This window comes from Triturus cristatus, chromosome 8 (genome assembly GCF_964204655.1).
Source record: "Triturus cristatus chromosome 8, aTriCri1.1, whole genome shotgun sequence".
NCBI classification, from domain to species: domain Eukaryota; kingdom Metazoa; phylum Chordata; class Amphibia; order Caudata; family Salamandridae; genus Triturus; species Triturus cristatus.
The window spans coordinates 109,764,283-109,791,190 of record NC_140591.1 but is presented as its reverse complement, the minus strand read 5'-3'; the positions used below and the strand labels follow the sequence as shown (position 1 = coordinate 109,791,190).

The 26,908-nt window shown below is 43.1% G+C and overlaps 1 protein-coding gene across 1 annotated transcript in view; it reads left to right on the top strand.

The window, feature by feature from the left end:
• Positions 1 to 26,908, top strand: part of LOC146801653 (beta-1,4-galactosyltransferase 3-like) — a 745,947-nt gene that overhangs the window by 325,550 nt on the left and 393,489 nt on the right. Inside the window, exon 3 of the mRNA XM_085621135.1 lies at positions 18,734 to 18,969. Coding sequence (XP_085477261.1) covers positions 18,734 to 18,969 — 236 coding nt within the window. The remainder of the gene's footprint in view (positions 1 to 18,733; positions 18,970 to 26,908) is intronic.

Genomic DNA, 26,908 nt, shown 5'->3' with positions numbered 1-26,908 from the left:
TTTAAGAATCCTGAAGGAGAAAGCAACATTTTCTACTGATGTAATAGGATCTTCATCTACGCCCGACCAACCTTTTGCAAATATCACCATTGCAGCAACTTGTGGAGAGTTTAAAGAAATGGTTGTTCACTGTTCTAAATACTAACAACTTGTTTTGAAAGAGAACAATGATCGTATCACCATATTGGATAAAGGAAAGGGGCACCATTGTTAATTCCTTTTTGTGTGTTTTGGTTCGTTGTATAAGCACAAGGACACGTGTTAATGTTATACTTGTTAAAGATACTTGAAGTTCCTCAATTGACAGAGAAGCAGGAAGATGTACCATCAGCCTAGCATGTCTGAAAATTAAAACTTCATCAACCAGTTTTGAAGTTTAAGTGGAGCTTGTTGCAAGACATCATTTTGTTGGTGAAAAATAAGTCTCTTACTTTTTCTCAATTTTTCTTACTATATAGGTAAACTTATAATTAGTTACCTACATTACTCCAATAAATCATTCCTTGGGTCTGTAATAAAAGAGAAAACATAAAGATAAGTTAATGTTATACGGTATAGATTTACATTGTAAAGTTTACGTTTCTGCAGTGGAGTTTTGTTACTAAAGAAACATTACAGAGCTGCAAATCTCTAAAGCATTTAAACATGTATCTTCAACATTTTAATTTTTAAGTCTCGCCTGACCCAGCGCATGCGCTGGTCTGGCGAGACTTTTTGTGAGGGCTCAAACAGTGCTTCCATGGCCAGTTTAGAGCTACAGGGTATGTGCGCGGGCGCGCGCGCCTCACTTTCACAGCCGCTTTGATTTTTGATCGCGATCACTTTCACTTTCTCCATGAGCCAGTTATTTTTTTTTTTTCTGTTTATTACTTCTATGTAGTAATGGTGAAGTAAAGAAATAGACAATTCTTTACTTTTGAAGCAATCTCGGCACCCGACTTTAGCTTAAGATGTTTAAGCTAAAGCACGGGTGCCACCATTACTACAGAGCAGTAATAAACAGAAACAAGCATTGGCATAGCCAATAGGTCTCACTTTTGGGACCTTATAAGTATTTAGTTATGCAACTGTTGCATGGCTAAACACTTATAAGGTCCCAAAAGCGCGACCTTTTGGCTATGCCAATGCTTGTTATTTTTTGGTGGTGTTAGATTTCATACTGTTATACCTTAAACAATGTACTGATTGAAGTTTCATCATTAAACAGCAGGGACAAAACAATGACACCGACTGTATAAAAAAAAAACGACACAGTAAAAAACTGTAAATATATCATATTACGCATGCACTCACTGCAAACCATTAAAAATTGATTTCACTTGTACCTACTTAATGGCTATAAGTAAACATATTTAAACAAAAATTTGCTAGATTTTCAAGTAGTCTATTTACGAAAATAGATGGAACATATATTCATGTGTTTTTAGCCCATTTTGAAGACATTACCCTTACTAGGCCGAATAATGTCTTAAAGACTTATAAGCCATACAGAACAAACACAGTAAACCACTTTTTAAAGAGAATTCTTCTTTGAACTTTGACGCTAACGGCTGAGGGAATTCACCCCTGCACAGCAGGAGGGAGAATTGGCTAATATTATCGAAGAAATATATGCTTCACTTGGAAGGCATAATCTGGGAGCCAGACCTGGGAAACCAATAGGTAAGAGCAATTCTGAAAAAGGATAACCCTAAGCAAACAACCGATTTTTCAAAGAAGAAATGGGATGATAAAAAAAAATCAATGAAATAAAACCTGTCACGGGGTGGGTCTTCTCAACAGTAACATACCGAAAATACAATCTGAGAAACCGTGATAATATTAGAAAACCTGAAGGTATCAGGATACTGATACATGTTCTTCTCATTGCTTTCAGGAGACATCCGAAAAACGTTCGGAGAGAGACTGATGGTCAGTACAGATTGGAAGAGTGAGTCAAACCAAAGAGGGAGACACATCACAATTCAGACTACATCATTAAACAAGTAGACAAACAAAAGACTTCAAAACCTAAATTTAAGAAGAAAAAGGTAGCGGGTATTAAAATGAGAAATGCCCAGGCTACTGAGGACTCTGCTTATGAACAGGGAGTGGGCAGTGACTGTGCTGGACAGCGCGGAAGAAGTCACAATAGCTTGCCAGAATCAAATGGATTATCTGGGGGTAGTAGCGCTGAATGAGCAGATCACGGTGGAAGCACCTGATACAATGGTCCGACATTGTTTATGCAAAAATAATGCTCCAAATGGAGGGCGACATACCGAGGCAAGTAAAGGTTCTCTTTTGGGAGAACCTGACCTATGGTTATGACATTCTTTTGGCTGCAAAGGATTGACTATTGGAATTTATAATGCATTGACCAATGGGAGAAGTTATTCTACCTGCTTTCTCTGACCTCGTACCAGAATCAGTAAAAAATTAATATGTGCAGGAGTGGGCGTTGGCATCTGATAGTCTACTAGCCGCAGATTCCTTCACGTAGAATTATCCCAAGGCGTGAGACTGGATCTGAAAAACTTTCTTGTCCAGCATCACTGCGCGCCGGGGGGGACGACATCACGCGACTCCACGCAGGCGTCGTCCGCGCACGTGACGTCGGTGAGTTCATATAAGTTCCACCCCGGCGCGCCTACGTCAGGTTTTTCCTATTCCGCGTGCAACACGAATCCGGTTTGTGCTCGGGCCCATTTAGGCCTTTTCCTTACGCTGTTGCTGGCTGCGTGGGAACAGTGTGCGAATGCCTTCAGGTTTTAAAACTTGCTCGTCGTGTGGCCGTCTCATGTCGGCGACGGATCCTCACCCCATCTGTGACTCGTCTTCAGATGCCTCCTCTTCTCCAGAGGTTCGGCGGTTGCTGGTGTCATCCTTGCCGGAGACGGGCCGCCGTGTCATGGCTTTTTCCCCCGACGTCATCAAAAGGCAGCTCCTCGCCATCCCCACGACCACGGTCTTCGCCGGAGGAGCCGCAGGTCCCCCAGTCCTCGGTCCCTCTTCCTTCTGTCCGGCCTTGGCCCTTCCTTCCTCAGGTTGCTTTGGGGGATGGCCGCCTTAGCTTGAAGCTGTCACGTAAGGAGGAGCTGCTTTCCTCTCTGCGGGGCCGCACGGAGGCCGCGGCGGATTTCGCCCGCACTGTTTCCACAGCTGTGGGAATTTTGCGTATGGGTGATCCAGCTGCCCATTTCCCCGCCGATCATCTTTTGGAGGTTCTCCACCAGGGCTCTGGTGGTAGGGAACTGTTGCTTCCTTTCGAGGGTTCACTCCATTATTCTCTCTTGGGGACGCCCTGCCACGGGGGACCCGGTGCCCCAGCACCTTCTGCACTGCCACCATCCGGCACTGCGTGATCCGGTGTGCCTTTCTCTTCACCCTTCGACCAGAGGCCCCCTTTGGCAGTCTGCCTTTCCTGCTTTGCTGCTGCTGTTGTCTCCCCCGTCACAGGAGGCACGCTGGCTGGACTCCTGGGGACGCAATATCCTTGTCTCGACCAGTGTGGCTCTGCGGGCCCTTAACACACTGTGTGTTTTGGCTAGGGCTACTTCTTGTTTGTGGGACTCGGCGGAGTCCCTTATGTCTGCTGCTTCTCAGGAGGGTGCCTGTGTGGACTCGCGACACCATGTCCTGAATGGTCGGGAGCTGGCGACGTTTATCCTTCGCTCTGCTCTGGACATCTCGGAGGCGCTGGGTCGTGCCATGGCTTCTTCGGTGGCCTTTCGTCGTCATGCCTGGCTTCGGGACAGTGTGTTCCCGGAGAATGTCCGGGAACGGTTGGTGGACCTTCCCTTCGATGGTGCTCTTTTGTTCCATGCCCCTGCGGACTCTGCCATCCAGAGGTTCTTGGCGGGACTTCGTCATCCTCCTCCTCCTCCTCCAAGCTCTTCTCCTCCTCAGTGACCTGCGGCTGCTTTTGTTCTTGGAGCTGTTCTTCCGTTGGGGCGGGTTGCCTTGGTTGTCTGGCTGAGGTTGTGGTTCTGTTGGCTGTTTTTTTGACTGTTTTTTGGGGGGGTTTCCCACACCATGCTGGGCCTAAGATTGGGCCTTCTGCGTTTCCCATCTGGCTGCTTGATAAGCCTCCTGTGGGGTTTTCTTTTGCCGCTGCTTTTTGTTGTCCTCTGCTGCAGAAGTTTCTCCCTAAGAGGTTCCCATATCTTGGGATGTGACATCCCCCATGTGGGGCAGGGTTGGCTGTTATATAGCCTTGGTATGTGCTGGGGAGTTGTGGTCGCCTGCGGACTTCTGCTCTTCGTGGCGTTATGGTATGTTGCTTATGCCACCTTCTTTGCCTTTTTGCATGAGTATTGGTTCTATGGTGTTCCTGGTGTTTGGAGGAGCTTGCCAGTGCCGCCCTCTTGTTCTTTCTGCACTGTTGTGCTTTCTTGGGGATTTAGTGGGGCTGTCATCCTGCCCTCTCCGCTGCTTCCAGGGGGCCTTGCACTCTGTTCTACCTCTTCTCCCTGCGGGGGGGATGGTCCCTGACTTTTGGACCCTCTGGCGGGCGCAGTTGTCCCTGCGGGGTGTTGGATGCTTCTTCCTGGGTGACCTGGGGTTCCCCTTTTCGGCTTCTGCCCGCTTCTTGCTGCTGGTGCCATCCTGTCTGGGATTGCCTTTGCTCTGCCTCTTCTCCTTGGAGTCTCTAGGTTACTCTTCTCCTTCGGTGCCCTTTTCTGGCCTTGGGCAGAGGTTTTCTTGCCTCATGTGGGCGTGGGGTGTTGGGCCTCTTTGCGCCTTGCCTTGTTTCCTCTGCTGAGTGAGGGCAGGCTATCATCTTCTTCATTTCCCCTTGCCTGCGGGATAGGGCTCCTCATCCGGTTGGGGTCTCGGCCCCCGTGCGGGCCTCTGTTTGGCCCAGGTGGGTGGGGTCCTCTCGCAGACCCTCCTTCCCCTTGGGTATGGCTAGAGTATCTATTCTACGTGAAGGAATCTGCGGCCAGTAGTCTCTATCAGATGTACGAGTTACTTACCTTCGGTAACGATGTATCTGATAGAGATGATTCTAGACGCAGATTTCTTCATGGCCCGCCCATCCTCCCCGTTCTGCGATGGCTTGTGATTTGGTTTTTGCACTCACTTCCCTGTGGGCGGCGGTGTCTTCTATGAGTACGTTCTTCCCCCTTTTTCTATCCGGCTGTCCCCTTTTTCCTCCCTGTTGTCACATGGGAGGTTAGGTTGTTGGTACTTCTGGCTGTTGCGATCCTTGAGGTTGGGGGTCTTTGGCTGTGCCTCTGCCCTTGTTCCTGATGGGGGTTGTCATACTCTGTGATGGGGATGTCTTCGAGTTTTGTCGTTCCCTGTGTGTCCCCGACTGGTTTCCCTTCCTTGTCTTCGGTTGTGATTGTAGTCCTGTTGTGTGTTAACGTGCCCTTTTTACATATGTCCCTTGTATTTGGGGGTGGTTGTCTCTGTCCTCGCAGAGTTGCTGCTCTGTCCTTTATTTGTCCTGCCTTTGGGTTCTGCAGTGCCAGGCACTGCTCTTTGTGGTGTTGTTCCTCACCATGCCTTTTTGGCTCTTTCGCACACTGTTCCTATACTCTCACAGTTTTGTCTACTAGCTTTGCGTTGTGGCGCTGAAAAGTTCTCAGAAGAAAACTGACGTAGGCGCGCCGGGGTGGGACTTGTGATCTCGCTGATGTCACGTGCGCGGACGACGCCTGGGCGGAGTCGCCTGATGTCGTCCCCCCGGCGCGCAGGGATGCTGGGCAAGAAAGTTTTCCGGATCCAGTCTCACGCCTGGGGATAATTCTACGTGAAGGAATCTGTGGCTAGAATCATCTCTACCAGATACATCGTTACCGAAGGTAAGTAATTCGTACTTCAGTTCCTGCACTTTACCTCAATCTTGTTGGGTGGGATGATGAGTCACCTCATCACGAGATCCCATTAAAATCAATTCCTCAACCAGAGAGACACTACCCAATAAAGCATGAAGCAAAGACAAATGTCAGGGATATCTTAGATCAACTTGAGTATCGGGGTGTGATTGAGAATCGCACCTCACCTATGAATTATCACTTGTTTCCTGTAATGAAACCCAATAATTAATACCGCATGGTCTTAGATTACAGGCATTTAAATGCATCCACACGCACATTTGCAGTACAGAATGCACATAGTGCCCCACCAATGAAAAACATTGTGCAGAAAAAATACAAAACAACTCTAGATATCTCATGGATTTTTCTGCCAAAATATAGCACCTAGAAGCAGATAGTTGACCGCATTCTCAGCGCTAGGCTCTCAACGCCAATTTTGTTGATTACCCCAGGGGGTATAAGAATAGTCCCGGTTTGTTTTCATCAAGGATGACAGTTACTTCAAAATTTTGATGAGGCATTGTCCTATGTAGATGGTGTCTATCTGATGGACGATGAATTAATGGAAAACTTGTCTAGGGTGAACCACATCATTCTTGGGTTCGCTGACCTGGAATGCAAATGTAATTTAAAAAAATAAAAAATTGAACACCTCAGTGTTCTATTTATAGGATACTAATTGTCTAGTGAAGGCAAAAGCCTGGCAGCACAGTTTGTAGAAAAATGTGCACCGCTCCAACGGCTCTGAAAAGATATAATCCATTTTAAGATTTTTACATTTTGGCAGGACATAAATTTGCGATTATGCAGAAAGGGTGAGACCTTTCTACGATGTAATTAGACCTGATTTTTCAGTGCATCTTTGGCCATAGGAACATATTGATATCCTACATTCCGTACAAGCTGAAATGATAACTTCCAAACATTTACACACATTGGTTAGAACTACTAACCTGGTGATCCGAGTAGTCGCTGGATCAACTGGGTATGCCATTATCACTTTCAATGAAGGCAATACAGTCCCAATTGTGTACAAATCACATTTGTACACAAACGCTGAAATGCGTTTTGCACCAACTGAAAAAATACGGCAGTGCAGACTGCTGTAGTGAGAGAGATAGAGCACTAGCCCAGGGGAAACACATTGTCGTGACCCCAGTACTGACCCTAGAGGTTGTTAAAAAGGCAAACATCCCGAATGCTAAAGATTTACATCCACAATGGATTCAATGGACTAAATCTCTCACTGCAACAAATGTAAATTACAAATATGACATTACATACACAAGCATTCTAGCAGTGCGAACAAGAATATCTTATGCCGAATGAAATAATGCCTCTAGATAGATATGAATATTTCATTTATACCGATGGTTCTGCCCAGCCAGCCTTAGGAACGAAACAACAATATTGCGCGGCATGCACAATTGTAACAGGGCGCATGCAAGACAGAAAGTTCCTTCTTGCGAAAACACACACTCTACAGCACAGCTGGCGGAACTAAAAGCTCTGATACTGGCGCTACAAAATACGGATCGTGAATTCCCCACACTCGTATTGTGTGATTCATTTTACTGTGTCCAGACCTATAACAAATATTTACACTATTGGGGCCAGAATGGGTTTAGGGATTCCAAAGTTTGCACAGTAAAGCATAAGATGCTTTGGTAACAAATGGCAAAGCTGAAAGAAGGCCTGCCACAGGCTCATGTTATTCATACATTGAGTCTTCAACGTGTTGACGTTCATGGTGAAGGGAATTCAATGGCAGATGAAGCCGCCAAGGCGAAAGTACGCACTGCTGCCGTTGCTGTTATAACTCGCTCCAGTAGAAGGATAGACAAAGCAACTATGATGGCAGTCAATGCCACGCACAATAGCTCAGCCCTGCCAAAAGGCTTTCCACTCCAGTACTCATAGAAGTTAGATGCATAAAACATTCCGTATGCTCTGATTCTAGGAGTTGGGGATAGAGTAATACCAAACCCTGATCTAAGATTGGGATTGATACTAGCTGCACACAAGAGTCTGGGTTTAGCACATGCAGGGATCACTGCTACAGTTTGATTTCTAAAGCGACTCTATTGGTGGCCAGGTCTTACTAAACAGACTAAGGACTTTGTCCTTAAATGTGACTTCTGCCAGAAGATGGAGTGCTCCAGTGTAGCACACCCACCACAAACACCTTAATTAATCTCAGACAAACCTCTTGCTTGTGTATATTTGGATCACTGCGGCCCCTTACACTCAGACTGGGCTTACAAGTACATCTTGGTGGCAGTGGATTCATGCTCCAGATTCCTGTGGGTTTGACTCCAGCACTTGGCAGACGCTTGAACTGTTATAAAGGATTTGCGAGTCTTTATCAGCACATACCCAGTTGGCACACTTCATTCCGACCAGGGCTCGGCGTTTAGCTCTTGGCCTTACAAAGAAGCCATGGGAAGTTTGGATGTGGCTTTGCGTTACTCCTCCCCTATCATCCTGAGAGAATTTCAGTAGTCAAGAGGAAATCTTAAAGCAATCCTTAACAGCAAGGGTATTAGGCTCATTTGGCAGTTTCGTCAATCACCTATATGGGGTCCAGAGAGCACTTACCAACATGCCAAGAAAATCCCTGTGGGGGTTGTACACCTTATGAACTCCTGTTTGGGTTGAGGATGTGGGTACCCAACCTCGATAGTGTCAGCACAGTTGCAGCTAAAACCCCATTCGACATCAATGATTGTTTGGTTGTTTTACAGGACCTTAAAGAATACCGAGCATTACACATCAACGTCCTAGTAAAACGCACCACTAATGGGGTAGGGAAAACTATATCGGCAGGTCCTACCTGAGTCCCGAAGACTGAGAACCTGGTCACAGAGAAAATAGTGGACAAAAAAGAATATGGGCCGTCTCACTGAGTGCCTGTACCTTTCCTGTCTGCCGAACGCATTAGAACTGTACTTTTTCCGCCCCTGGCTGGCTGCAAAGACAAAAGGTTTGTCTTGATTGATCTGATCAAACCATACTATGTGGCCGATTCTCAACAGTAGGTCTCGTGGGCTTCTAGGTAGCCGCCGCTTTCCCCTTGCTAATGTGCAGGAAGTTCAGATGGCAGTTTTAATAACGAGTGGAGACTCCACTTTTGAAAGAGAAGCTGTAAACAACAATGAAATTATACTTCTCCCTGTTAAAACAACTACAACTGTACAATCCACAAGTATGGACATTTCAATTCGAAAAATTGACATGTATGTAAATCTGCCACAGATAGAGTCCTCTCCTAGTTCTCCAAAACCGGCAGGGCTGCCAAGAATAGACCGGACGGCGTCTGGCTACTTCATGCATTATGACGATTTTTGATCAAATCCAAGTAAACCTGAACTGCCAACACCGACTCTCCCTTTCAAGCTAAAAATGTATGCTTTCTATCTTTGGCTGAAAAAGACTAAGGGCCAGATGTAGGAAGCCAAATAGCAAGCGCAAACGCTGAAATTCACAGAATTTCAGCGTTTGCGATCGCTATTTGGCTGCGAGCAATGTAGGTAAGTTTAAACCTACTCGCAAAATAAGGAATTGCAAAATTGCGATACCTTATTTTGTACAAGCATTTAGAGAATCGCAATATGCGATTCCCTAAATGCTATGCTGGTAGGCTTTGCAAATTGCTATTTTGCCTTAAGGAATCACAAAATACCACCAACTTCAAGTTGGTGGTATTTTGCGATTTCATTTCAAAAAGCACTTTTTTACGTTTTACAAAGTGCCATGTGGCACACATATATGCCTTTAGGGCATGTATGTGTGCCACATGCACATTTTAGGGGTGCAACAGGGTGTCCTTTTGGGACACTTGCACCCTTGAAATAGCGCCCGCAATTTGCGAGTGCCTCTTGGTGACTCGCAAATTGCGGGTGCAAATCCTGTTCATTCCTTTGGGCCTCTCGGCCCATACGAATGTATGGTTTGGGATTCCTTAATTGCGAATCTCAATTTGCGATTCGCAAATAAGGAATAATAAGGAATCGCAAATATTTTTGCGATTTCTACCTACATTCAATTTTGCGAGTCCTTAATAGCGATTCGGTAAAAATCGCTATTTAGGACTCGCAAAATGGAATTCACCTACATCTGGCCCTAACTTCGTCGTTCCCTGGATACGTCTCTCGATTACAATTGGATTACTTTTCCTAGTACTTTGGATTGGTATAGTGACTGTCTTTTTCTTACTTCTGAATAGACACATTCTCCCAGAACGCTCCGCAGTAAGTCTCGTGAGCTTGGTTCTTAAACCACATAAATCAGAGACTTGTCCCTGGTGGAACTTACTGCGGTTCCAGTTCCTGAAGGAATTGTATGGGACAGGGTATCATAAGAACTCTTGAAAAATTCTTATTTGTTCAAAATTTATTTAAATTACATTAGCACATTTAGTACTTCTTCTGATGATTTGGACATTGAAACTGTGCATAATTCGCCGATTTAGACCAATCAGCTGCATTTTCTTATGATGATTTGTTTGCTGGTACAACTAATTTTGGAGACATGTTCTTTTGCCAACATTATGGTCACCATTTTTTACACAAAGCTAGTATACCACGCACTGTTTAAAATTGCACACAGTTGGAACACTGCCCAACACCGCCAGAAGGTAGTTCAGAGACTTTTGCACAGAAGTTTGTTTATTTTTCAGGTTTTTGGATATCAGACCCAGCCTCTTATTACTATAGGCTTACACCTACAACTGCAAAGAAAAATATGCTAACAAAAAATAAAGCTAATATACTCTGCTTCCTTTATTTCCCAACTGTCTATACAGGGTTTCGACTTTTGAAAAGACGCAATTGACACAAAGTCTATCTGGGGGACAAAAGATTGTCAGGTTCAGGGAACGGATGCCTTATTTACAGCATACCCCATACCACATCAAATGATTTTCCTAAACAAGACAGTGCAACAGACTTCATGTCTTGGTAGATCAAGAATAAAGGATGTGAACACACCGCATATTCCTGCATGCTCACGATTCGAGAATTGGCAGCACTTTACACGCTTTAGTAAAGATACACTAGATACCATGATACGTAATGATTCTGTCAATTCATCTGACCCCAATTGGAAGGGTTGGTTGGTTTGGCCTGTGGACACAAACTGGTGTCATTCTAGATTTCTGGGCAACACCGAAGTTTATGGTCATTAGGCCTGATTAATAATATGTACAGACAGAACACTCGGGTGGTGACGTCATAGGTTTGGGAAGTTGTTCCTTGATTGGCTAAAAACCTCAACACTTTCCCAGGTGAAGCAACACTTGTCCCTTCTTTCTGCTGAGATGGATTCCAGGGATTTTTTATTGGGTCCCCAGAATCAATGTCAAAACTGCTTTTTGTATGGAATATATAATGAGCTATGGAAGAGTTCTCAACAGGAAGCTGCTGAGAGATTGCACGAGATTGATGGGGTTAATTTAGAAAAGCCGTTGGCTGTGGTTGACAAAGGCATAATCACATTATCTTCCAGAATGTATTCACTAGATAACATTGTGTCTTTTCCAATAGACATAACACAGCAGGACATGTCTATTTACAACATGGACAGTCACAATTGCCGTCAATAGTAATACTGTGCTGAATGTTACAAATGTGACGTTCTGGCCACTTGCCATGGCGTTACATCAACAGTACAAATCTGTTTTCAGCATACGATCTAACAGAAAGACAGATAATGTCACTTAGAGGTGCAAAATATACCAAGGTGCACACTGAAAAATTAGACCAATTACTTTTCACCATGGCTGAGACACCATCAGCTGTCTGGATAATCCATGGTTACATCACCTACTGATTACGAACTTTCAATTCCAATATTTTCTCTAATACCAACAGGTAGGCAGATATGAAGAACTAGGGTAAGGCTATGTGCACGAGTATTGGGAATTACTGTTCAAGTTTATTTAGATGCAGGAACTGGGACACTAAAGTTTTTCTAAGTGGCTCCAACTGTGAAGACGCCTTTAGCAGCTCCTTGGTTTGCAAGGACATTTCTCTGTACAGGGCAAGCAATGTATCAATTTCGAACTTGTCTTGCCTGAAAGGCTCCCCAGCTGCTTGATTCATCTTGTGTTCAGGCTACTCCTGAATGGGAGCTATTTGATGCTGAATAATCAAGTTTGCTGCAGAATGGAACCGGGCTTCACTTCCCTAGTGTGACGGTTAATTCCATTGTCACATGCATGCAAGTATTGTATCCACCTGTCTACTAATCCTCGCAGTACGCCTCTTTTGTACAAGAATAATGTTGGTTCAATAAATATTATTGAAAACGTCCCACTGTGTATTCTCTGTATATTTCTCTGATAATAAGTAAGCACACATGACTGAGAGAAAGGTTCTGAACTGTTTTTATGATCCCTGAGGGGACAGGGTTATCCTGTTCAGTGCTTGCCAGAAACCATTCGCTTCATGATAGATTAAGGGGGCTTACGGTGGCACTGTGAGCTAGCTGGTCTATAGGCCAACATATCCTGTGGGCATGTACGGAATCAGAATAGGCACCAACCCCTTAGTTTATGTTGTCTAAACAATGCGCAGGTTCTACTAATTGGTAGCAACTACATGAAACTATCTTCAATATATGATTCACAACATAAAGTGCAAACAAATCACTCTCAAACAGAAGATGAAATGTGTATGAAATGCACTGAAGAAATCTTGATTCTCCGAGTATAATCATGTTGAGCGGTATTCAGCTTCTGGTATCTGTATAGAGGGGGTCATCATCGTGTCCACTTACTCCAATGGGAAACAGTTGCAGAAAACAACAGGGCTCTAAGCTTTTTTCCCAGATACTTGAGGGACTTTTGTTTGCTTCATTTTAAACAATTCAATAGCATCACCAATGACTTCTTTAGAATGAAAAGGGGGGATGCTATAGGGTTAATAAATTTCTTCTGATCTAGATTGATCCACTTTTTCTGTCTGCCCGCATGAGGGTAAGGTATCATCCTGCATGCAAATTTCATTTTCATCAACCTTTCTAGAGTAAATATTCTTCTCAACACTTTAATAAAGTTTAAAAAAGCAGCATTATGACATCTACTAACTCTTGCCAGATTTTTTCGATTCTTTGCTGGAGCACCATTTACTGAAATAAGTATTTCTTCTATTTCTCTATCTAAATATTAGTCCTTGAGGGCAAACTACCCCTCTTGTTACATCCAGTAAATCTCACACAGCGGGATTGTTAAGAGGTCTCGGAGGCATTCCCCCTTTCTCCACTTCTCTGCAAACGCGGCTCCTGGTGCACTACTAGTTGAGGGATGGAGTCCACTTCACTCCTGAGGGACCTTGGGGGCAAGAAGCCTGCCTGGTTCCATCTGTAAGTCCTACACAGCGGGATTCCTGAGAGCTGATTGCAGGCCCCGTCCCTTTTTTCCACCACTCTGAAAATGTGACTACTACTTAAAATCCATAGAAATTCACTTAAAAAAAACTAAAGGTTACAGGGACATTATAGTTAGGAAATGAAATAAAAAATAAACTTAGAAATTCGCTGAAAAAAGCAAAGGCTAAAGGGACGTTATAGTAACGAAATGGAATTTTAAAAAAGCCCATAGAAATTCACTGAAAAACCCAAAGGTTACAGGGAGGTTATAGTTAGGTTCAGGTTTCACTCGTACAAAACCAGTGAAATTGAGCTGTTCTATTTAGTGAACTAACTAGAACTTATGTTCCCGCAATGAACTGCGTATGACCTCACATATTACATCACTCATGACATGGTCAGTGACATCACTGATGGCATCATCCACAGAATCTCTGACTCACCCACTCACTCCCCATATAACCTTTCATACACCCACTCCAACTTCCACACTACCCTTCTCAAACACATACACACATCAATATCAGTACTTAGACAGCCACTCGCTAAGTCATAGATCAACACACATATCCACTCATTCTCCCATACAGCCACTCATACACCCACTCACTCACTAATACAGCAACTGACATATCCACTCATACACCCATACAGCCACTCACATACTGAGTCAGTCACCCATAGAGCTACTCACACAACTACTCGCTTACCCTTACAGTCAAACACACAGCCATTTACTCACTCATATACACTCACTCATGAAGATACTAACATGTACTCACTCACCTATGCAGTCACTGACACAAGCACACTCGCACATAAAGCCACATTCACGCACTCACCCATACAGTCACTCACATATCCCATCACTCACCTATACTGCTTTCGCATACCCACTTAATCACCCATATACCACTGCCTCATGCATTCACTCACCGAGACAGCCATACATGTACTCACTCACCCAATTAAACTTAAAGGGGTGACTTTGGGTTCCCTGGTGCACACCTAGAAGTTAACACTCAATTTGATATATGCAAGCAAGTAATCCAATGCACATACAAGGGGCGATGCCCACCTTCCATCCACAAACAGAACTAAGGTTCTAGATAAACATATATACAGCCTTTTGGTACACTCCATAATTAAGAATCCAGTCTTCAAACGTTGTACTTGGTCTTGAGCGTTACGATAAGCCAACACATGTTTCGTCGTTATCACAACTTCATCTAGGCTAGATATCTGTGCAGGTGGCATACTACGAGCGATTGACAGTCCTTGTGACGTGTCCGCTACCAACCTAAATCCTTACATACAACCTAGTGCGATGTCCAGTTTACATTTCTTCTCCACACGATAAAATTCTGTTTTGTCACAGCGTGATGATCAATTGTAGCCTTTAATCTAAGCCAAATGTCCCAAATACAGGTTGACGCTTGCTCAGAGCAATTACAGAATATCATCCAGTCCGAATCCCAATAGAGGTTCTGACTCAATGCACTCAAAGTCTCCCGTAGGGAGTATGTGACGGTTCAATCACTCACCCATAGAGCCCCTCACACACGCACTCACTAACCCATGCAGCCACTGACACACACACTCACTCATCCATAAGGCAGTCACACCCCCTCACACAGACACTCAGACACCCATAAAGGTACTCCGACAACCAATCACTCACCCATACAGAAACTCACGTACCCACTCACACACCCATACAGCCACTCAGACACCAACTGACAGACTGGTACAGACATTCACACAACCAGTTACTCGCCCAAACATTCACTGAGACACCTAATTGATCATTTATACAGGCAGTCACTCCACTGAATCCTCCACACAGGCACTCATACACCCACTGATTTACCAATACACCTTGGTGTTTTTATGAGGTCATAAGCAGTGCATTGCGGGGGAGTGAGTTATAGTTAGCTCACTATCTAGAACAGCTGAATTTCTCAGGATTTGTACTCTTTCCCCCTCTCCTCTCTCTCCCTTTCCCTCACCCTCTCTCCCTCCTCCCACACCAGGAGTCCGACTGTCTGACAGTACCTCAGTAGTAGGGGGGGGTGAAGATGTTATTCTAAGAGAGTGTTGACATATCTCTACCATCGATTTTCTTCAAGAAGATAAAGCTATCCCTACTCCCACTATGGGCCAAGATTGTCCATGCCTCACTGATTAAAAGCTCTATCCCAGACTTTCTTAAGGCTGAACATGTTACCCCTTTTTTAAAAAACCGACTGCAGATCACACCGACCTAAACCACTTCCGCCAATTCTCTAACATTCCGACTTTGGCTAAGTTCATGGAGAAGTGTGTCCATGTTCAGCTTTGTAATCACATAGAACGTTTCCAACTACTTGACCAATTCCAATCTGGCTTCCGTAATGGTCATAGCACAGAATCCGCTATCACCCACATTGTTGATGATGCTCTCAAAATGCTCGATCAGAACGACTCCTGCCTTCTAATCCTCCTCAACCTATCGTCAGCTTTCCATGCAGTTAAACATGACTGCTTACTCAACTCACTGTAACATAGGATGGGGCTTTCAGAGTCCGTCCTTAATTGGTTCGCATCTTTTCTCAACAATAGAACCCGAAGCTTCAAGGTTAATCAGTCTCTTTCTAATCCCTCCTCAGTTAATCTAGGGGTTCCACAAATGTCCACACACTCTCCAACTCTCTTCAACCTGTTCCTGGAGCCTTTAACTGAAATCTTGAAACTATCCAATGTCCATTATCACATGTATGCTGATGACACCCCACTGTACCTGAAAGTCTCCTCCCCGGATGATACCCAGTCCCTCAACACCACTCTACGGAAAGCCCAAAACTGGCTGACTCTAAATCGTCTTAAACTCAAAGCTCTGAAAACAGAATTCTTTTTATTTGCCCCACCTAACCAATCATCTGTCATCAGTGAATGGATGAATCAGCTAACAGCTCATAGCTGCATACCACTCACCATCAAGAACATGCAGAAAGACATTACTGCCCCCACCAAGGGAGCAAACTTCCAAACGAGCATCCTAAGGAAAATAAAATCTTTTCAAGTACCCCCTTAAGCCCCCCCCCCCCCCCTCCCCCCCCAACGATTTCAAATCCACAGTGCAATCTTTGGTGATCTCGAAGTTGGACTATGGAAGCACAAGCCTCTGTGGCCTCCCGAGATGGAAGATGGCTTCATTAAGGGCCTCTCTTAACTCTGCTGCTAGACTCTTCACTGGCTCAAAAAGATACCACCATATAACCCCAGAGCTGCAATCCCTAAATTGGCTTTCTTATGAAGCAAGGATACAACTAAAAATTGCTTGCAAGACCCATAAAGCTTTACATAACAACACCCCGCTATACCTAGCACAAAAACATGTACTATATGATGGCTCTAGATGTGCCAGTACCCTTCTGCTGTAACTGCAGAAATACCATAAAAAGAAAACTTGCGATCGAGCTTTCTCTGGTATTGCCCCGAGAATTTGGAACTCCCTGGAAATCAGGACGATCCCCCTCAACGATAACTTTCAAAAAGGAAGTTAAACGACTATTGATGAACAAATTCCTGCCCTAGAACCCCTCGCCCAATAAGCACTCAGACTCTTTCCTCTCCGTTTTTACCTGTCTTTTTTAATGTATTTGATTGGGTTTTTCAGAGAGTTACCTCTGTATGCACTTTTTGTGCTCACTTTGTTATTAGTGCCTCTCAGCTCCTCCTCTGTGCCTTTGAAATATGTTTTGTTTATTCTCGTTCCTTTATTCTCCATGCCTGCTCGGATTCATGTCTCTCACCCTAGTATTTGCTTAGACTGTTTGTCAGGCCGGTGTAGAGATTTTCTCTTCTTGTACTTTTGACCACCCTGTTGTCTGATTTATAGGTCTCCTCTTTTCTGCTCATCTGTAAAGCGCTCTGATCCCGTCATAGATCTTGTTCATGCTATATAAAACTTGTTAAATAAATAAAATCTCTTTCACACATGTATACCTTAACACGCTCTCTGTCCTCCTTGCATAGCAGCTCAAAACTCCCAAAGTAGTAACTAGCACTGGCGTAACGGAACTTACGGGGGCCCCCCTGCAAGGTATGTGGAGGGGCCACCTAAGTACCCAAACAGGAGCTCTCGGCCAGAGTACTGTACTGAGGGGGCCCCCCTGGAGCTTGGGGGCCCCCGTACCGCGAGGGCCTGTGTTACGCCACTGGTAACTTGTTGCCATTTCCTTCACGTTCAATTTTTCTTTAACATTGATGACTTCTTACTTAGCACAGTGTGTTCAGATTCCACCAAAAAGTTCATTTGAAGGCTCATGAGTCATACAAAAGCAGGGAACATGCAGGGATTGCTATGTTACTTGCTTGACTTTTTAGGCTATCGATCGCATGTCCAAAACCAGAAAATACTACAGTACTCTACCCTTCTGCTGAAGGAAGTCAAGAGGGTTAAGGAAGTCTCATCCTGCTATGTGTTTTTCTTTTTTATCATATTGAGTTTGACACCTGTGTTTTGGAATCCAGCCTGGAGTTTCTCTGTCCCTTTCATGCACCCACTGATTGAAACCAGTTTGGGCTTCTACGTGACAGAAGGCAAAGGTCAGTTTCTTATTCTCAAGAAAACTTGGCTAACTCTTCTAATATTGGAAGTTTAATGTTGTTTGGCTTATTGTTCAGTCTGCATTATCAGTTATCTCACAGTGAAACCGAGTACCCTGCTGCCACATGGTTTTGCTGTTCTTCTATACCTGCCTAGAGCCAGCCCCTGCTTCCCCAGGCCAATTTACCAACCCTCACTACTGGAATGGTCATTCCCAGTTGCCAAACATTTTTCTCTAGCAATGCCAATCCCTTCCGTTTTAAGATCCTAAGGGAGTTCAGACTCATGAGTTTTTTTTCTTTAGTTTTTTTTATAAGCCAGTGATCTCATAATTTCCCCTGACTCTACTAGTCCCACATCTCTCTTAAGAACTTTGGGTTACGCTGTGACTTTGATCTTCTAACTATTGTTCCCACAAGATTTACAATAAGGTAATCTTCTGAACTTTTATCATGTTATTCTGAAGGCAACAAATAAGGGTGTACGTGGTGAAGCAGTGAAATTGGAAGAATAAACATGAATCTATTGCTGATGTGTAGAAGATTTGGGATACAATTCTTAAAAATGTAGAAGCAATTTAATAAAATGTCCTCCACTCTGCTCTTTGTACTTGTACGTTAAAGCTGCCTTCTGTTGATCAGTAGGATCAGGGTGTTAACTGTTACCAACGTAAAGTTCGACTCAGCTGGTGATGAACTGTTAATGTCTGAGTAGTAATACCCAGTTATAAATATTAGTTGAAGTCCTCTTTGTCTGTTTGCTATGTGTCTGTTTTCTAATGCTCTTTAATTGGATTTCTCCCAGGAATTTTTCCAAGTCATAATACACTAAGGCATCCAGTTTATTTAAGGCTTACCATATTTATCTAACTATTAATCTTGTAACATGCATTTCTTTGTTGCTGCAAGAGAAATTAATTTATTATTTTAAGTACATTAACAGTATTTTACTATCTATTTATGAACAGTTGGTCCGATTACTGTGGTCTTTGAGACACTCCCCAGTTTTCAAACAATTATAAGGAAAAATCCCTACCTTCGCCTTGGTGGAAAATATGTGCCTCGTCACTGTGAAGCGCGTTATAAATCCGCAATTATCATACCATTCCGAAACAGAGACCTACACCTGCGATATCTTCTCTATTACCTCCATCCGTTTCTACAGCGGCAGCAACTTCAGTATACCATTTTTATCATCCATCAGGTAATCCCTTAAACCACTACAGCAGCTTTGTTTATTTTATTTATTATTGCTAATGATTTGACCTGACCTTGAGTCTCTCATTGGAAATATCATGTAATATGTACTTTCATCTTGCTAATGATTTTACATCTTCTGCAATGTGGGGATTAAAATCCCACCTATTTCAATTAGTTATGTCTCATATGACCTATTCTTTACAATAAGATTCTTCAGTTTTTATCCCAGACTCAAAAAAAATGTGTAGAAATGTTCAATATCTGCCTTTTACCAGTCTATCGGTCAAAGATTTAGATGTTATTCTAAGGCCGATGTCTATCACTGACTCCGACTGTTTTCCCTGCTGTGACTACCATTGTGTCCTGCTACTGTCATTGTGATCTGTCTCCAATCCCTTAACCCAGAGCCTATGTTTCCACTGGTATAGCCCTCTATTAATTGCAATGAAAGTTCTGCGCCAGATGTGGGTCAGAAGCACATAATATTTGGGAAGATATCCATAAAAGAGCAGCAAGTAGTTCAACATAGTTCAACAGACTCCTGATCGCTTAGCCCTGCTAATGGGTCTACTTGAAGTTCCATTGAACAGATTTTACATTCTCCCTCACTGCACTCTTCCTTTTTACCACACACCACACATTGTCTGTGTGAAGGAAGAAAATGCCACAAGACCTCCACACAATCACCCAACATTTCTTATCTGGATCGATTTCTTCACCCTGCCACTGACTACCAGCATATCAGACATCTTCCTCCTTCATAAAATTACAACTATAAAAACTATCCTTAACAAGACTGAGAAATATAAATCCTAACCAAAAATATAATCCTTTTTCCTATCCTTAAATTCATAATTTCATCCGCTGTACTGTCACCTACTCCTTGTGAACTGGCTGAAACATCATCGTCTACTCTAAGGAGTCGCACATACTTCTCGATTCATACCACTGCCCTCTTGAAAATCAGTACATTTTTCCTAACCCATATCTTCTTCACCAACATGCAAAAACACATTATCCTGCATAATACCATCTTTGCACTTCTGCCCAGAAGATGCTCCTTCCTCCACTCTGCATTACAAAACTTCCAATGCTTTTTCCTTCACTCTGCATAACGAGACTCTAGTTCATACATGTTCATGCTGGACTCTTACTACAGATTTCATTAACTCGGTACATCTCTGGGATGGGAACAAACAACACATCCCTTAACCACATTACCAGGTTTCTGAATTCACACCCACTATCCCACACTCACAATTTGTACTTTACCATCCCTGCTTCTGAAACTGTCCCACATTTAGGGTTTCATGTTTTCCACTCACTGTTTCACCTTCTCCCTCATATCCATATCATTGACAAAATCATTTTTTTCTCTTTATGACGAATCAACCACCAGGGCACCAAATTAGTAGCTGATTTCTGACTTCTTAACAATTAAAACTGTAAATTAACCCTGCACTGCATTAGCTCTCACCCCATAAGACAATAGCATTGCTTGCAAAGTCTTTCTCCAGCATAAACCAGATGTTAATGCCAACTGTATTGATTCGTTCACTACCATTAAATCACTCAACTTATCCATTAGTTTCCAGATGGTATCAAGCCACATGTGAGAGTTTTAACCACTTTCGTACAAACATTGTTACTTTTCTTAGACTTCAATTGAATGACAGTTTCCAACTAATTCTTCTGGTATGCCCTCACGAAAAAAATATCTTTCAAGAAACCTATCTTTGTTGTGACACTTCCTAACATTCACCAAGGTATACAATTCGTTTTGGGGCAAAAAAGAATCTGGACCCATTATTTCAGTGGTCACAATTTGCTGTGGGCCTTCCAGCTACTCCCCAGGATATACTGGTTGATTTGTCACTGCATCTACAAACTCTACATTTTATCACCTACTTATCAATTTTGTTATCCATTCCTGGCCATCAGAAATGTTCCCTTTTCTTCCTCTTTGGCTTCACATGCTGAAACGTCCTTCACAGTTCTTCCTCTAAAACAAGCGGAGAGCACAACATTATCACCAGTTACCATGTTAGCCTTCGCCAACAATTCCTGCTTAATTTTACTATGTGATACAATCGCCTTGCAACTCGGTAAATACACAATCCGTGGTAAACATGGTGTAATTGATGCACCCCACCTGGTGACAGTGAACTTACTTAAGGATTATGATCTGTTCTAAATAAAAGTTTAATGCTCCACATCTGAAAGTGCTGTAAAGCCAATGTGCACTCCATCAGTTCTCATTCAGTCACTGACTAGTGTTTCCCAGCTGAATGTAGCATGTAGGACCCATGAGCAAAAATTAATTAATCAATTACGCTCTTATAACTAAAAAAACAAACCCATATCCACTTGCATCCTTCACAACACACTTCGTCCTCATAAGGAATTGTTTCAAACATGGCGTGTCATCTTTTTCTTTTTTAATTCTCTTCAAACGCTCACATAGTTCCCAATCAAACTATGCCTTGTTCTTCAGTAACCTCCTCAGATACTCCATCTTGCTTGAATTGTTCGCAATAAACCTGTTAAAAATCTCTTGGGCACCAAATACAGGTACAGATGCATCATTGATAGCCTGATTTACATTATCGATTCCTCCTGCCAAAATTACATTTTTATTGCTTGACAGTAAGGCCAGATTTTTGTAACCTGGATAAAACACTTCCTAAATTCATGTCATGATTTTCAGCATTCCTGCCAAAACCTTAAATGTCACCCTGAAACGCTCTTGCAACCATCACCCCTTCAAAAATGCTGTACATCACTCTTTGGGACATAGCTGAGGCACTAGTGAGCCAAAACTGCATCTCCTTTGGGGTGATGAATGCAGTTAAATGATTAGATTCTTTGTCCAAATCCAACTGATTATGTACCCTTGTTAGATCAATAGTGAAAAGTACTGTTGCCCCAGGAATCGACACAAACAGTTCTTGCAAGTTTGGTAGCAGAAAGCTGTCTTTTCAAATAGCATTATTCAGGCATTGGAGAGCAACAAATAGTCTTAGTTCTCATGAACTTTTAAATGAAACTATCACTGGAGGTAGCCAATGCAAAAGTTCAATCAATTCTACTAAGTCTATGGTACATTAATCATGCAACACTTCCTTGACCGTTCCTCTGTAAGTCAGAGGTATATTCCTCAGTTTTTGCCTCACGGGTCTCGCATTTTATCAAATCCCGATCTTATGTTTAAACACTTCACCAAACTTCTCCAGTACCTCATACCTCCCTCACACCTTAGACATATCCTCCACAAAAGGCTCTGCTTTTGGGGTTAGCCCCAAAACCAATTCCTCTTGATGAGGCCATTATAAAAACACTCACACTCAACACAAAGAAAACAAACGTGCTCAGCAAGAAACACTTTATCACTCGTCCTATGCCCCTTAAATGTGTGTGACCAAAACTAACCCTAGAAATCCATTTTGTGTCCTGAATAACTCCCAGGATGTTTAGTTCAGGCTTCCAGCTTCCTTCCTGGCCGCAACATTCTACACAGGGAATTACCTATAAGAGCAAGAGTCTTCCATTACACTCACTCACACCACTCACTAGTACTAGTACTTCCCCTTGACTCCTTTCTTCATTCAAAAAACATTGTCAAACATGTTACTACGTGTATTTTAAACATTCATAATCGTACAACTCACTTGTCGACTCAGATCCTTACTCACCATACCGAAGTGTCCCTTCTTTTTGCACTGATTGCATACTTTATATATGGCCAGACAATGTTTTGCTTTTCCTTAATCGGGGCACACATCACACACCATTAACAACAAATACCCTTCTTTCTGTTATCTTTCCTTCCCATGTCTGAGATCGCTTCTTTTGTCTAATTTGTTCTAGGTGGCCCCCACTTTTAACGATGCACGTATTCCAATACTTTTAACCTCTGAACAACTTGATACTCCTAGCCAGAGCTTAATTTATGGGGACCTGCGCTTATTTTTCCTCATCAGACATTGACCAAGAGCAAGAAAGGGAAAAATACACAAAGGGAAAGAAGGAGGAAAAATAAGACGAAAAACCCGTCACAAAGGGAGAATCTTGCAAGAGTGAGATAAAGGGGAAAGGTGTTTCTGGTAGTGGATTAAAAATGCATTAGGTGGATTAAAGACTACGTATTCAGTGCACCAACCTATAATAGTGGTAGCCACTGGCTTCTGAGTCGAGCTTTGAGACCTGGCACTATATTATTTATTTTATTTACAAATTAAGCACTGCTCTAGCTGCTTGAAATGCACCTTTCAATGTGGTATCGGACGCAGCCCACAATCTCTGATGGACTGTTTTGGATTTGATTTTCATTAGTATTTGGTCAGGCGCAGTACCTGTTAATTTTTAATTTGCCCAAGATCACACAACACAGCTAAAGCACATAAAGCAACCGCATAATGATCTTCCCCCTACCTCTGACATAGAGAATAAAATTTGTATCATTAAAGTTTGTATCGCTACAAATTCATGTTTCCGTTTCTCCTATGCCCCTCCTGCATTTGCTTTGCTGCAACTTGGTAAACTTCTCACATTCTCCAAACCTATCTTTGCGACATACATTTGCCTTCTTCCAGGGTATTTACATAGGCTTTTAAAAGATCAATCCACATATCCCATTCAATGGGTGGTTCCTTGGGATAGCTAAAAAATGGTGGGCATGTTTGTACTCTAGATATGTTTAAGCACACAACAGTTTAACAGTAGAACAACATTAGTCTTCTGATAACAACAAAAGTGGACCAAGGTAGCTATAAAAGTCACAGTATGTTCGTGTCCCAACATTATGTGACTGTCATCAGAGGAAAGCTAAAAAAACCTCTGACACTCATCTTCTAGGTAGAGGTTCTGTGCTCTTTTCGTAGTGCTTGTGTGCTGGTCACATGTAAAAACAGGCATTACTCTGTGGTGATCTGCTTCCTTCGTTGTACTGGTGTGCCTATCTGTGAGGCAACAAATGACAATTCTTTGCAGCTCCTCACATCACATACGAATCAATGGGACTTTGCCTTATCTCCAAGGATGACTGCCACATAGAGCAGCGTGTATGTACTTTTGGAAGCCAGCTGCGCTTTCTTACTTCATAGCCCAACACCTCGAAATGGCTGCCACGCTCCTTGCTTCATGTACTCTGGATGGTCAATAGGGCATACTTCAGGATTTGTTGCCCAGTGCATCAAAACGGCTGCCAAGTCCATTGCTTCAAAGTGGTTTTGATGGCCAATAGCGAACAATCAGTGGACCTGGCCCGGATATATTTATGTATTTGTGAACATTTGGTGGAACACATATATACATTTCTCATAAATAAGACAAACCAATGGTAAGTAGCAAAGATTTATTGCCTCCCAGAGCTCCACGTCTTACCTGAACATTTCTTGCACCAATAGTCCATGACTAAACAAATGTAAGTAAAGTTAATTTTATTGATTGATTACTTAAAATCATAATAACCTACTCTAAAACAGTAAAAAAAATATTAAGATAATGATGTAATATTAGCTGTTATTTCAAATGTTGTGTCAAATTGATATTAAAACTTCTTGTCAGATCAGTGGAGGCAGGTTACCAAAGTTGACCTGCTTGATAGACAGAATTTAACCGCTTCGTGGCAAGATTTCACTTTTGCAACTAAAACAAAGGTTTTAGCAGGTTTCGTCGCACCTGCAATAATCATGGGCTTGTACAAATTATGTGTAATGAGGATTATCTTTCATAACCACACAGTTTACAGCAATATGCTGTCCATTGCTGGATCCACCTTGGTAGGCACGTTACCAAGGATGTTATACCAAGTCGCAACCATAGCAACTTGATCTTCATGCAAGCTGAGAAGCCGGTCCTCAAGTAAGGCTGGGCCTCAAGTTTTTTATAACTATTACCAGTAGTCCTAGCATTCTTTTTCCCTGTCTGGTCCTCTTAGTCCACCTCGAAAGACAGTTTCTTCATTGCTCGGTTTAAAAAGATTCTAAAACTTGTTCTGTTAGTTGATTTAAATGCAAATAAATGGCATTTGAAGGTATGAAGGCACTCAGGGAGATAGGCACTCCAAACATTTGTGTGCTGTGAATTAAGTTCCTGCCAACACAGTTTTGCCAGCGTATCAGGTTCAGATGCTAATAACACATGAATACTTTTTTTAAAAGACCGCTTTTCTCACACCGATGATTTGATTTTGTAATCCAAACTCTAGATGGATTTCAGCATGACCTGTCTTCTTTGGTATCTTAAAAACAGATTTAAAAGCCTTTATTTGTAACTTATTAAATAGTGGAGCATCTCAACCACGAAAGATGACTGATCCGTAGGCTAGTGCAAGGACCAATTTGGCCTCCAGGACTTTAACCAAATGGGTGTAATTTGGACACTTTAGCTTGTTTCTCAGGGACTTAAAAGCTTAGATGGAAGTTGCCTTTTTTGGCACTGAAGTTATTAAAATGATCCTTAAATGGTACTCTATTGTCGAAAATGATAACGAGATATTTGTATGACCTCACAGGTTCTATAGACTTCCCCTGACAAGCCAAACACATGGTCTTCCTTCTGAATGCCCTATTATGATAATTTTAGTTTTTTAAATATTCAACTCCGAGCCGTTGACTAATACTTATTTATCAAAGGACCCTATTATCCACTGTATGACTATTGGTGTATTGCTGAGTAACGTAGTGCCATCATTTTGTGAGTACTTTATGTTATGAACTTAAATATGCCAAGTGTTGTGGAAGATCACCCATAAAAAGATTAAATAAACACAAGGGAAGGACACAGTCTTGTTACCAGCTGCAGAAGGTGTTAAAATTCCTAGTCAAACTAGTGCCGTCTACCAGCTTCACCTGAAGCCATGTGTTACTATATAGAAGGATTACTGAATCAAGAGGCGTGTGGGAAACACCCCAAGCTGCAAGTCCACAAAATAGGTATACAAGTTCAGCTTTTTGTATATTGCTCTTTCAACCATTAGAGTAAGAGTCAGCAGATTGATAATTGCTGACTGACCTTTCCTAAAGCCTGTTTGATAAATGGGGATTATATTTTACAATGTGGCCCACTCTTCAAGCTCTTCAACTAGGCGGGAAGCAAAAACCTTTGCTTCAACATCTGTTAACCCAAACCAAGACTGGAGGTGGGCCGGACGCAGTAAAGCTGGACCCGTTAGGAAAAATAAACAACAAATTTGCTAGTACTGCAAATATTATACACCTCAAAACAACTTATGAGGACACATTTTGGGAAACAACAAAATGCGTATGAGACCTTTCTTTTCGTCGATTTAATCCATGAAATTTAATTATATCAAAAATAGTTAATACGGACGGACAGGACGTCTGAGCTCCCGGCTCCGCAGCCCGTCTGCTGTTTACATGACATCCTGATCTTTAATCCTGCCTACGGCGCGAGCAAATGTAACCACGAATGCGCTGATACTTCCCGCATTCCTCCGATGTTCCCGCCGGCTTTTTTGGTCGAGGATTCATAGAGTTTGCCGACTTTGGACTTTGCCCACGCATTCTGGCCCGACCACCACCGCCGGACACCGCTTATCACGTACGGTGAGACGACCTGGGGCTGGACCGGCGCCGGGGGAAATGTGACCGGACGTGGAGTGGGCGGCCTGGCGGAGCCTTCTTCGCGACGGAGAGAATTCCTGTACGATTGGGTCCGGGCTGGCGAATCTTCCTTTGTCCTCCTACCAGCGGTCAGAGCGGTGACCGTTTGAGAGCGCCCACCACCCGCATTGCAACACAGCCGAGGGCTCTCCCATCGTGTGAGCCCCGTATAGCGAGCAGCAACTCCTCTTGCCCTCACTATTGTTCCTCCGTCCTATGGAGTCGCCCTCACCCCTCCGAGGTGGGCTGGCGGCGGAAATGGTGTCGGCGCCGGTCTGCTTCGCCGGAGAGGCGGAGGCCGCCATGTCCCTGACGCAG